Raw genomic sequence first — 13,701 nt, 5'->3', positions numbered from 1 at the left:
TGATTCAGTTCCAGTATTTTAGTCCTGTAGTTTCAAGATACTTTTATGCTTAATATACATGTAAAGGTTTTATTTAAAAAATGGTTCATAGAGTTTGTAGAGTATTTCAGACTGCTCAAGAACTTTCAAGATCTAAACATGAGTTTTATCTTGGGTTCTGTTAGACAACTGTGAACATGAAGCTTGGATTCTTTTCATCAAGAGCGTAAGAGTGGAAATGAACAGGCAGCATCGGGTCTCCACAGTTCACAAAATTTGCCAAAGTAAGGTTTTACAGCCTTTTAGGTCAGAAATAGTGCCAAAGTGTGCCAAATATCTGTTCAAAGTATTTTACATGAATTAAACTATTCCATGAGAAACTAGTGACTTGACTTGTCTTCACTTAGTTTGGTAGAGTGATGGCTATCTGTGAGAATGTTCTGCTTTTTTGATTTCTGTTCTTGTTTACAAGCATAAGGAAAAGAAGGCTACACAGATTGCTCTCTTAAAAATTCCCTTAAACAAGATGCCTACAGAGAGTTTTCTTCTCCGTATTATACTTTCTAGCACTTACAGTAAAGACCAGCTCCCTTATATTCCTCAGCTCACACACAGCTATGCAGTGTTTTCACATTAACAGGTAACAAATGAGACAGACACAAAACCTTAGTGAATATTAAGCAAACACAGTGAGAAGTCTTATTACACAGTGAAGACAAACTAGACATTTAAGCAGGCTGAATCTCGGATGTGATTAATGTGGCCTAAAGCCACACAGGCTTTGAGCACATCTGAATAGATAAACTTGAGTCCTCCCACAGGAAAATTATTTTGCATGCCTGCTGGCACACACTCTTCCCCCAAAAAGCTGTCTCTCAAGCCAGGCGAGTTTTCAGATCGTGTAACCACTCACTTGCAAGTACTCTACACATACATACACACTGTTACATAGAATAACTGCCCTGTAAATCTCAGATCCCAAGCTGCAGGTGTTCAAAGCTTGCATGTCTTACTCCAGACCCGAGTATTCAGGGGCAGAGCCAGCAGTTCTAACAGCCCAAGTGCTGATGCTTAACTAGGCAACAGATTTTTCTGATCAGATTTCTAGATTTTCTCCTTCTCAAGAAGGACTCAGTGGGAAGGTCCTCGAGTGCTACGTATTTCCTCTACCCTAGCATTTACAAAACAAAAATGAATGCATAATTTCTGAGCATGGCTCATCACTTCATTATTTAATATAGCAGTGGTTATTTTTCTCTGCATTGTTCTAATCACATCCATATAATTCAGTGAACAGAGATGAATTTATTTTTCAGCATCACCTATTTGTAGTTCTGTTTACCCGTGGCTGTGAATCTCACAGTTCTACTACTAGTTCTCCTATATTCCTAGTCACCATCCTCTTCTTCTTCTGGGGTGTCCTTCTGCTCAAATGCTTCTCTGAGTGGCAGAACAGAATCTGATTGTCCAGGGGACAGGTTAGGAAGTGTGGTATCCATATACTTTTGAAAAGCTTGTCTTGTTGCTTGCATTTCAGTTTCCAGGCTGTCATTCCAATCTGTCTTCTCCAGTTCTTGCGTGAAAGCCTTTACCTGTTCTGCTGCTGCTTTCAGCACAGTCATCACTTTTCCCAGCTTATCAAGATTTAGGATCTCTCCTTCTTCCAGCTGTTTTTCAGTCTCAGTCTGATACTCTTTTCCTGTGATACTCAGGGCAATATTAATCTTGTGACATTTTTCTTTGATTAATTGCTCTATACTCTTACAACAAAGTTCCTGAGCGAACATACTTTCTTCTTTGAGTTGCTTTAAGTGCTTTCTATTTAAGAAAGAAAAATAAGACAAGATTTCTAGGGAACACCTGCTATTAAAGATTGTTTTAAAACCAATTTAAGTCTATTCAGGTTGTTGTAAAATCTCTTATTCAACCATAAATATATATGAAATCAGAATGTGATGTAGGACCTGTGAAATAAGGGTGAAAGAAGGCCACCGATGACACAGAGAAAGGCAGCTGCAGACGATTTTAATTCTGTGTCACATCCAGAGATAATTTAACAATGCTTGCTTCCAAATTATATAAAGGTTTATTCTTTCACTTTTCATTCAGGCATCTCTTTGAGCTAGCACTTAAATACACATTGATTTTTTAAGTAGACTTTGAACAGTTCTGTCCCCCAGCAAAAACTCTGTCTTGAAGTGAAAACTAAGAACTGATTTCTAGACTACAGATTCATCGCAATTGTGTTTAAGTGGTACCGAGAACATCTTAGTGCTATCATGTCAGTAATAAAACATATGATTTTATTACGTAGTCAAAACATTATGAGTGCTATTTGCCAGAGTTGGCTCAGGGACATGTAAAGCATGGTGCATCAGGTTACTGAGCCAAATACTTCAATGCAGAGAAAACAGTTTCTGCCCTCTGTTATTGCACTTTGCTGGAGATATTTTCACAGAACTCTGCTAACATGAGAAGTTAAAGAGAACAGCTAAGTTTCTGCAGAATGTGACTTATCTCTGTCAAAAAGGGTATGTTTTAATAGTGAAAATGAAGGTATTAAAACTTAAGTGTGACTCTGTTCAGAAAAAAAAGCGCGCATTTTACAAAGGAACACACCTGAGTTGATCTTTTCACTGTGATAGTGTTACTTTGTTGTTCGTGCCGTCAAAAAATGAAATGTATTCTACTCTTAAGGGAGAGAGGTGTGTTATTGACATCAAAGCTGCTTAACTCACAATGCTTAATCTATATGGGCAGAATCTCTTATGCCCTGCAGATCTCCACATGAACACATCTTTTTCGGTTTTGCATAAATGTCATGAATGGCATGATAGGCCCTTGAGATGTTTGTTTCTGATGACTCTAAATCAATCATAAAAAGCAAAATTTTTGGATCCTTGGCTGGCTTTGTGACACTTGATTTTAGGAAATAAATGTATTCTACTCCTACATGGCGCATCAGCAAAAGAGAGTGAGCCTTCAACTCTTGCTGCTCACTTGACATTTCCAAATATGTTTTTTTTCTAAAGGGTCTATAGGTCTTTTACCAGAAGATCCACATCTGAGCAACACTGATGCAATTTCAGTCATTTTTTTAGCACAGCACATTTGCCAGACAAGTCAGTGGAAACACTAAGAGCACCTGTGCTGCCTGGCTGCTTCCTCCCCTCTCCTGTTTCCTGGCTTCGGCCACCGCTTGCATCTTCTCCTGGGCACACTCCATGAGGATGCGCTGAAGTCTATGAGCCATACGCTGCTCTGCAGCTTCAGCATTTCTCTTCTGTTCATCCTCCGTGTACTGCTGCATCTCTGTCTTCACCTTCCTTACCTCTTTCTTAAGCAAAGTTAAAAGAAGATGTAAGAGCAACAACAATTTATTGTTCAGTCTTTAAACAATCCCCAGCAGTGCCCAGCAGAATGGACTTCAGGAAAATATTACTGGGCAATTACAGTCACCTACTGAAGCATCATTCCATATCATCCATGTTTTCTACATAAGGCACAAAAAGTTCCCCGAAGTATTTTCTTTACAAGCTCACATGGCTGGTGACATCATTTCAGAGCGAGATGGAGAAGCCTGGTCCTTGGTATGCTTGTCATACCAAGATATTGCTTGGGCTTGATACATAAAGGTACGACAACACTAATCTTAGGTGATCTGGGCAGACATAGATAGTATCTGGAACTTCAGACAACTCAATATATAACAATACATCTCTGTTGCCATTGTAGGCCATGCCAAACTCACACTAAGCCTGACCATCCAGGAAAGCAATCCAATCCATTTAACTCCCTGCCAACTGATCTATGCTGCTTTGCCACCATTCCCAGTTCTTTCCAAGACCCCTGACAAGTGCATCCTCTGTGGAAGTGGCAAGACATTATTGAGAAAGCTCTGGATGCTTAGATCTTGGTGGGTTTTCTAATACAGAATGAGTTACATGAGGTATGCCATAAAGCTTCTGCACACCCGACTATAAGCTCTGTATTCTGTGTATTTTTGTGGATACTGGTTGGTTGTCCACTGCTGACAAGTGGGCTGACAAATAATAGGACCTACCTACAAGAAGCCTAACTAAAGCCTTTTGACCATTAGTGGTCATGAAAAAGCTACATCGGCACTGCTGCAAAAAGCCATTCCTGAGGGTACCAGCTGAAAGTAGTGGACTTTGGCTTATCCTATATGCAAAAACACTTCAATCACTTTTTCAGTGAAATATCTCATTGGCTGGCAGTATCTGTTTGCTTAGCCGGGTGCTGAGTAAACTTTGTGGCACCACATCTCCAAGCTGGCTGCTAGTGAGCAGTTAGCTCCCTGTCTTAAGACATCTCTTGAAATGAACTGCAAGAAACACAAACCACCAAATCTAAAACATTGTGCAATTACTTGAGTTCTGTCTGCCTCTTCTTTTGTTTCAGCTGTAAAATTCTGCATCTGCTCCCTAGTCCTTTATCACTGGAGCCAGTGTTATCAGGACAACTGGTACATGTTCAAATCCTGAGCACTTATGTCGTCAAAGATATATAATAGGCTTATGGCAAGTAATCGAATGGTTAAACATGAAGAACTGAGCTTCTGCCAGCTATTGTCGGCAGATGCTGACAGCAAAATACAGAGCTTTCTTGGAAAACAGCTCCATAAAATGGAATGAACTCAGCCAGAAACTTAAGACCACTGTAAACCTCTCTGCTTTTCCTCTTGATATTTGACTGCCTGCAGTATAAAGAGATAGCTATTTAGAAACTTGTTTAAAATAAAATTCCAAAGCAAAACACTCCAGCACCCTTCATCTGCTGGTGGGAGGCTGCAAGACTAAGGATGACAGGTGTTAGATGGACTGCCTAGTGCCTGACTGAGGATTGCGTGGATGCTCTAGTGGTAAAAAGCCCAATGAAGCACTGCAGAAAGCAAGAAGGCTCAGATTCAGAAGGCAGTTGCCTTCCTTTCTCTTTGTATATCTCTAAGTATTTTTTTCAGCTATCCAGACAGCCATATAAAGCATGTGCTAGTCATATATATAAATTCAAAGCTACAGTTGGTGTGCTTCATTTAGGAATTTACATGTGCTGGCAGTTTTCCTTTGCCTCCATCCTACTTAGGGTCCAGATTCAATAAATCAGTTAAATTTCCTTCTTTTGATGGACATGAAACTTCAGAAGAGATTCAAAGTTAACCCTCTGTTTAACTGCCCTTAAGAAATGCACCTTATCAGGTTCAGTGGCTGGCTGAAGCAAGGCATGACAGGGAATTTTCAATTAAGCCCACAAATATCATTCAAGTTAAAAATAGTAATACGTGCTGAAAGTGAATTAAAAATCCAGCTAGGTCAAGCTCACATCTCATCTAGGACAATGACAAAGCCAGTCACCTTTCAGGCCAAGTACTTCTGGCACTAGAGCTTAAATTTCAGATGAATGAGAGTCCTAGTTATGGCATGCATTAAAAAAAAAACCACAATTTTTTTTTTTCATAGAATGACATTGGTTGTCAAACACATCGTTCTGTCATGCCAGCTATTTACACAGTAATGAAAGCAAACTCGTTCATACCCTTAATTCCTTTCAATGTTTTTTTTTAAGGTCTTGGACAAATGCATCGTGGTTAGCAGCTGCCTCTTTGAGAGCTTTTTCCACTGCACATTCCTTGTGCATTTCAGCCTTCAAAACAAGTTATTATTTAAGTATAGCTGCTCACATTCTATTAACACCTAGTACCTAATCAATAGTTCTGTATTTTCTGTTTAAGAAATGAGAGCAAGTTAAATTGAAAACCAGATGGCAAAATACATTTTGGGGCATTTGGCAATTTTATTGTGGTGATTTCTGTTAAAATATGGCCACACAATAGCATTGAGCACACACTATATATATACACATAACATAAAGGGCAGTTTCAGAGTCTTATATAGCACTATGGAGAACAGCTCTAACAGCTTGTAACTTCTGTGTGCTTTAGAGGCCATTTTCAGGCCACATGTAACATTTGTTATTAATTCAAAGTATGCTTTGTTGCGATCAGAAACTGGAGAAATATGTGCACAGACAAATCTGTGAACAAAGGAGGAGCTGAAATTAATGACAGCTTTATAGCAGCGGCCTTGAAGATCTTTATTAACTGTCTCTACACTGTAACATTTACTCCAAAGAATAATCATCATTTAAATGACAGAAGAGTAATTTAATTTACCTGAGACCAAAGTTCAGCTTTCATTTTTTCAATGCGCTCTTGTATCTCTGCTTCTTTCTCTTCATGTTGTTGTTGTTGAATGTCTGCTCCAATCTCTGTACAATCAATACAAGCAGATCACGCACAGCAAACAACCAGAATACAGAAACCCGTGCCTCTCCTCACCCGTTTGCTTGGCTCTGCAACTGAATTAAAAATCAAAAGGCTAAAACTTACGCACCCTCATTTCACATATAGAAGAATACAATTAGTATTGCTTGTGCAGTTCCTTAACAGTAATAGGAAGGTGCTGAATCCAACTCTCACCTCCTGCACGACAGGAGAGCATCATGGGTGTTGCTCCTGACTCCTTGCGCTGACTGCCATCCACACGGGACAAGGAACAGGTCAGTCCTCATCTTTCTTGGGAATGCTTCATGCATTTCTGTCTGCGACTGAACCTCATGGTCGCTCAAGGGATGGCCTTGCTCCCTTTAGATGCCACAGGTGAGACGGTGTCCTCTTTGGCTCCCAGTTCCCCGAGAGTCCTCCAAGGCCTTCAGCAAGGTCTCTTGCCTCGAGATGCCCTCAGATTCCTTCATGTCACATAATAAATATTCTCAGGGGGGTATGGCAGAATATTTCAGGTGTTTGGAACACAGCATGTACACGCAAAGCAATCCCTCTGTCTCCAGGGCTGCTGTGTGTGTCCAGGGCCCAAGCAGCCCCAGTGCTGCGGAAGCAGAGCTAGTCCCTTCTAGAAAAGGGGAGCAAAGCAGCATGGAGGTGAGCCATGACTGCTTCATAGGGCCTAGGCCAGGGATGGTCCCTTTAGCAACATGGATGGGGTCTAAGTAAGGTGTTAGCAACACCATCTCCTCCTGTGGACATACTGGGAAAGCAAACAGGTAGCCTTGCTGACTCATTTAAAATGTTGGTCTTTGGCACCAAGAGAAGACACCGCAGAGCGAGGTGGATAAAGATGCCTTTCTGCAACCCAAAATGTCCCCGTCCCCATGTTGTCATGTCCAATTCCCGTCTCCCCGCAATAGCGGGATTTTGGATCTCCTCTCTCTGACTTTGCTACTTAGTGCCAAGCCTGGGCGTTGTTTTGGACACCATTCTCTGTGCCTGACAGGGCCAACAGTCATATTTTCCTGAGTTATTATAAAGGAAAATGAAAAAGGAATAGAGCCACAGGAGATGTAGCTTTCACACAGCCACTGAGGGATTAAGTATATATATATAATGTGTATATATGTATTATGTATATATATACATATATATAAAACCCCGTCTTTCACTCCAGTCTTTTTCCTCACTTCACTTGGGGGGACTGAGCTCTCTCATGGAGCTAACACAAAGTACATAGAACATAGTAGCAGGATGGGACAAAGGGGCCAACTGATTTAGATCAGCAAAGTAGAAGTCCAACAGTGCATAAATCTTAGCAACAAGCACATTGTGCTCTGACTGCATAGCTCTTCCCCAGTCCATTGTATTAAGCAGTAGAGAGAAAATAATTTAAAAAGAGACTGTCTCTGGCCTTCTGGACATGTTTTACACTCTGTGTGTCAATGCAGGGCTGAAGCCTTGTATTCTGAGTCATGGACAGCACTCACCCTGCCGCCAGGGCTCTCAGAACACTGATCATCTCTTGAGACTGTTTAAAATAGAAACAAAGCACATTCCTCTTCACAACACACATAACTTAAAGCACACAACACGATTTCTACAAAACTTTACACTGCTGATCAGAAACCTCTATGACAATGAGGTGTAGCATGTAAAATACTTAAGATTCTTGCTAGACCCTCAAACGTATGAATGCTTTCCTTCATTGTAGAGGCTACGATTGTGGCACGCCAGAAAAAAAATATCAAACTGCAACAGGCTCTACAAAGCTTCAATCAAAGCTCAGCAGCCAGAATCAGGTATAAGAAGGTAGGATTCAGGATTAAACATACCAGCTGAGCCCTGTTGAAGGATGCTGCGATGATCTTTGCAAATTCAAAGTCAAGCACAGCTCTGCCCATACTACTTGAGCCTTAGAAAACATTTGCTAACCATCTTACAGCTAGTTCTTTTTTGCACTTTATGTCCAAATCTGAACGACTTAATGCACCACAGGATGGCTAATGCTGTCTCCCCTCTGATTATACTGAATTTAATATTCAGAAGGCAAGCACAGTTCTTTCTTACCAAGATGTGAATGCCTTTGTGACTATCAAGAACAGATGGATACAACAGGTCTTAGAGTTTTCCTAAATCTCAGATTGCAAGGAAAGGATTTCAGAAACAAACTTACCCAGTATATCACGATGAGTGTAATATCGTGTTCTGAAAGGCTTATACTTCCGAATCCGATCAACAGTAGCCTTGGAAGGTGGTGGTGGTACCACTCGAGAACATACAGCACAACAAACAAAGGAGTCCAGATCGGGATTACTAATCTTTGTAGTACTCTAGTATTTTTCTGTAATACAGCTACTGAAATGTCAGAACTCTCTTCCTGATAGATCTCTTGCTTGCAGGCAAAACACTTATTGTTGCTACAGAAAACATGCAAGCTGGTGAAGAGAGAAAAGTCATTGACTGTTACGTTTTAGCAAGTCAGCTGAAAGGTCTGCCTTCAGATTAGGATTCATGCATGCTGACAACGCAGTAACACGCTGTAGGCAGAAGATGAGGGAGGCTTGGAAAAAGTGACCCCTCCCAGACTTACTACAGCTCCCTGCGTAGCAACTGTTACTGCCCAGGGCTGGCTTTGCTCACAAAGAACCATCTTTCCCCAGTAATAGTTAAACAGCATTCCAGCAGGCTTTGGCTTGTTAATGATTTTTTTGTTGTCGAGCATCAACAATTCCCGTTCAAATCATGTAGTCTAAAGAGATTTTAGAAGCAGTATAGTAACTCCTGTTTCAGATATTCAAATCATAGCATTTTGGTGCTGTTGTATGTAAAGATGAGAAAGCCGGCACAGACAGTGAGAGGCTGGCAAAGAAAGAGCCTCTGCCTGGGAAATCAATAAGAAGACGCTCCTTAATAATAAGGACAGCTCTGAACTAACCTGGTTAACAGGACTTGACTCCAGCCAAGAGATAAGAGGCCCCATCTCAGACAGCTTTCCTATGAAGTGCCATGGGCATGCACGTTGCCTAGACCCTGCCCAGGTCAGTCCCACATCTTTCTCTGTCAAACTTCTGCCCCGCTTCCTGTTGCCCAGTAATTTCCAGATGCATAGTCACTTCCTAAAACATAATTCAGAATTTTGAGAACCCAATTCCTGCGTTATTCCCAAATACGTTAAATTGAGACTAGGCTTTCTCACTTCAGATCTGCAGGTAGAAGGATCAAAGTGTATATTTTAAAAGCTTGCAGAAAAACAGGTTAAAACGCTTACTGTGGCACTGATTTTGGAATAATTCCATTAAGTTTATGCAAACATACGAGACATGCATTTTAACGAAGAGAGCTAAAATACTGTGTGCCTCTTTTAGAAGATCAGATTCATTCTAAAGATCCATTACCACCCATCACACAATATATATTCTACAGGAGATGCACTGTACGTGATAGCTCTGAATATTTGATCAATTCACCAGGAAATTCCTTCACCAATCAAAAGAAAAGTACTTTCCTCACCTGTGAGCTTTTGGATTCACCTAGGACCTTTGCTGTTGTGAGGCAGCTAGGCTCACAGAGGGGACTATGCTTTTAAAGGCTGTAAAGATGCTATTCTTTATAGCTTTATCGATGGTAAAGCCCAATTCCCTTCTCGGGAAGGAGGTAATCAAACCAAGGCCCAGCTGAATTTAGGATACAGGTAACTATAAAACATAAACAGGAGGAACATCACAGGTTCAAAGTGAAGAATTTAGAGGGAGATACAGAGAAATCCCACAGAGCAACTGCTGTCCCTCAAGGCAGTTAGTCATATTTTTTATCCTCAATAACAAAACCCATTGTAATTGTAATTGTAATGTCCCTGTGTGTTCTTTCTTCTTTGGCCTGACAGAAGTCACCTTGGCCAGAAGTAGGTTAACAAATAGGTCTCTCAGCTTCTTGAGAGCCCTTAATGGAGCTGTAAATATGAGGAGCTGAATAGTAAAATGCAACCAAAGCGTTAGTAGGGTTTGTGTTGGAACAAGGGCATGGCCTGGCATGTGCCCTCCCACCACACGTTCTGGAGTTTGGTTATGGAATACCACCCAGGAAAGGTCAGGCATGCAGGAACAGCTGGAGAAGCTCATAAGAGAATGCCTCAGTGCTGGAATGGAAGAGCACCCACAAGTACAGTTTGCTCAAGGCAAATGCTCACAGGGGACCCTCCCATGTGCTGAAGAAATGCCACAGCGTTCACCTGCGCTCTGGCCACACGCACAGTGGCACCAGCCAGTGGACTGCTGAGGGCCCCCTCCAACCCACATGTGGGGCTGTTCGGGACAACCGGGCTTGTTCAGGTGGATATGTTCTTCTCTTTGTGTCTGTAAGAACCTGTTTATTTGAGACTTTCCATACCATATTTTGAAGTCAGTAACCTATAATAAATTATGTTATCTAATGTACTTGGCAACATAGAGAAATTTGATTTTTGAATGCAGCTTAAATAACCTGGTCCTGCTGACCAGTCAGGAACACTCCATGAGTTTTAGCTAACCTGAAGTTATATATATCGACTTGCAAGCTGATACTGGTACGATCACAGATCTGCTGTCTGATGCCAATCGGGAAAGGTAATCCCTGAGTTCTTCCTGCCTTTCTCTGGGCAAAAGCACTTGTTTCACTTTTTCTCCTCTATCTAGCTACTGATTTTTTCTTCATTTGAAAGGACGAGTATATTAGCATCCAAGGATTACTTTGGCCAGTATTTTGCAAAAACTTTTATTAAATAAACACCTTAATTCTTAAAATTATTTTACTTGCACCACTGTGCAACTTTCAACAGAACAAAACCACCTTTTTCTTTTCACACACAATACATTATGCCTTCTGTTTAAAAAATAAAAGACAAACCTGTGTTTTCACTTAAAGCAAAGAGAGAAGTGAGTTGAACTATCACGTAAATTTTTAAGGCATTTATTAGTCTCGACTGCATGTCTGAGTTAACAGCATATCTTCTGACATGCCATGGAGGTCACAGATAACTCTTAAAATCATTTTTATGTTTGTATGTATCTTAATTGCAATTTATTTGTACAGACATGGCCTTTTATAATGCAACTTAATTCTGATTAAATGGCAAGAGAGACCTTTATCCATTATTCAACAGAGATAAAAAATAGTAGTTGCCTTGAAAATTTCTGAATTGCTGTTTTTGTTCCTTACGTCCTCAGTCCCACTTGGAAGTTTTCCTCCTCATATACCTAGAGCCCTCACTGTCGATTGCTTCATAGAGGTCCTTTTTATTCTCTGCTGTTGCATGCAAATAGCCAAGGTAGGCCACACAGAGTGTAATTGCTGCGAGTCCAAATGCCATCACAGGTTTGTTCTGACAAGAAAAAAAATAATTAGTGCATGTTCTTAGTCAAAACATTTTTAATTCAACACAAACATTGCATTCTTCTCTCTTAGCTTAGAAAGCGAACAGTAAACTATTGAGACATCTGCAAAAATCAGCATTGCCTTCTTGCAGACTGATCCAAGTGACTTTGATAAGTAGCAAAAAGGGAGACTTGATTTTCTGATAGCAAAAGGAATTTCCTTCGGAAAAAAGATGACTCTTTCTGGAGACAGAACACTGAGGTGGCTAGTGCTCTGCCCTTTGTTGGTTGCAAATGCTGCCTGAACACGAATGAACAGGCCAACATTAATTACTAAAGGTAACCGCTACAAACTTCTAACAGAATTAATGTGGATATACAACGCACTCCTGCCAAGCAACTGTGATGACAATACATGATCTGTTTTACAGGAATATAATCAATTTACAGGAATATAATCAATTGATTATATTCCTGTAAAACAGATCATGTACTGTCATCACAAAATCTGCTTTTATTAAATATGCACAAAATTTCATCCTGTCTTGCTGGGTTCTGCAAGTGTAAATAAAACCTGAGTATCATCAACTTAATTATAAAAGCAAGAAAAAGCCACCAAAAAATCTCCCCTTTTCATTATCAAAATGCTTGCATTTTATGATTTGTTCCCTTTTAAATAAAGAGGACTTTATTACTTAACCTGTTCAATATACCTATAATATGCCTGTAATCAATCTTTCTGAAAGCAGCTTGGCTGTTACAAAAAGAATTAGACAATGTAACAGTGAAATAAAAGCTGGAATAAACAATCTAATGTTCTGGGCTCTTAACAATCAGAGTGGAAAGAAAGGAAAATATTCTTAGTTACATTACTGACTGGTTTGCATAAGGAGAGGTTACACAATGCACACAGAATTGCCATGACTGTTTTAAAGCAACGGTGTCTTTCCAAGCATATTTAGTTTCTGTCAGAATGAGCCTCTTACAGGTTTAATGAAAAGTTCTGGGTTCACAGCTCGAAAGAGCATAGTTGTCTGAACACTCCTCAGTCCTGGTTTTCTGTCTTTGGGTATTTCATTTTCATTTGGAGGTTTGGTGGAAGACATTTTAATTAATGCTGAATGCTCTCTAAAAAAAAAAGAAAAATAGATGTCATTTTTATAAAAAACTGAGAGAACTACTCTCACTGAATACGAGTTCACGCTCATCTTGTGTTCTTACAGCACGAATTTTCATTTGTGTATATATTAATGATTTCCTTTTGGCATTATCTAACATTCGCAGCTTAAGCACCGATTTTAAAATCCTGTCAATTTTGTGCATCCTAAAATCAGCGTTTGGAGATGCACATCTTTATACAGCAAATGTAAGTCCCCTGATAACAGGCTTGGGGTTTTAACTTGTCTTTTGCTAGTGCTTTAGCTACTTGTGGACCAAGTAGCTGTCTTCAGACCACTGGCTAGAAAGACAATGCCAGGGAACACTTTTTAAACCCTTACATCTGTCAGGACAGCCCACACTCCACTGTAGTCTAGTGACTCCATCCACCTGCTGCAGCAGCCCTGGGACTCAGGTCAAGGGGCAGGTCCCCTGCAGGATGATACCTGAGCAAAGGGGAACAAAACACACGCTTGGGTAACTCTGCTTACTGAGGGGTAGAGGAGACATTGCTAAGGACCCCCTTGCCCTGTAGTTTACTAAGTGGAGCACAGCTGCGAGCCCTAGAGGCAGGACTCACAATCTCAACCCAGCAATCACTAAACGGCTTGGGTTGGAAGGGATCTTAAAGATCACCTAGTTCCACCCCTCCTGCCATGAACAGGGACCCCTTCCATGAACAGGGACCCCTTCCACCAGGCCAGGCTGCTCAAAGCCCCACCTAACCTGGCCTTCAACACTTCCAGGGAGGAGGCACCCACAACTTCTCTGGGCAACCTGTTCCAGCGCCTCACCACCCTCACAGTGAAGAAATCGCCCCGGGCCTCCTCCTGCACGGCCCTAGGCACTGCAGGCACAGCAGGGCAGCGCGGAGGCCGGCTGAAGGCGACCGTACAGGCACAGGGCACGGCC

At 41.0% G+C, this 13,701-nt stretch overlaps 2 protein-coding genes across 2 annotated transcripts; both read right to left on the bottom strand.

The window, feature by feature from the left end:
* Window positions 1-1,301: 1,301 nt before the first annotated feature.
* Window positions 1,302-9,263, bottom strand: LOC104271958 (chromosome unknown open reading frame, human C6orf163). The gene is given in 7 exon segments (XM_009866808.1): window positions 1,302-1,797; window positions 3,125-3,148; window positions 3,150-3,316; window positions 5,533-5,640; window positions 6,170-6,264; window positions 8,457-8,613; window positions 9,219-9,263. Coding segments are annotated over 7 exon segments (1,092 nt in total).
* A 2,217-nt stretch (window positions 9,264-11,480) lies between these two features.
* SMIM8 (small integral membrane protein 8) lies at window positions 11,481-12,758 on the bottom strand. The gene is made up of 2 exons (XM_009866807.1): window positions 12,618-12,758; window positions 11,481-11,639 (listed from the first exon to the last, which is right to left on the bottom strand). Exons 1-2 carry the CDS (start codon window positions 12,735-12,737, stop codon window positions 11,481-11,483), a joined length of 279 nt encoding a protein of 92 aa, XP_009865109.1. The 5' UTR covers window positions 12,738-12,758.
* Between the last annotated feature and the right edge of the window lie 943 nt (window positions 12,759-13,701).

The sequence above is a fragment of the Apaloderma vittatum genome, unplaced genomic scaffold, assembly GCF_000703405.1.
Source record: "Apaloderma vittatum isolate BGI_N311 unplaced genomic scaffold, ASM70340v1 scaffold29343, whole genome shotgun sequence".
Lineage (NCBI taxonomy): Eukaryota > Metazoa > Chordata > Aves > Trogoniformes > Trogonidae > Apaloderma > Apaloderma vittatum.
Note: the sequence above shows the minus strand (reverse complement) of the source record. Positions and strands in the feature narration are given on the sequence as shown.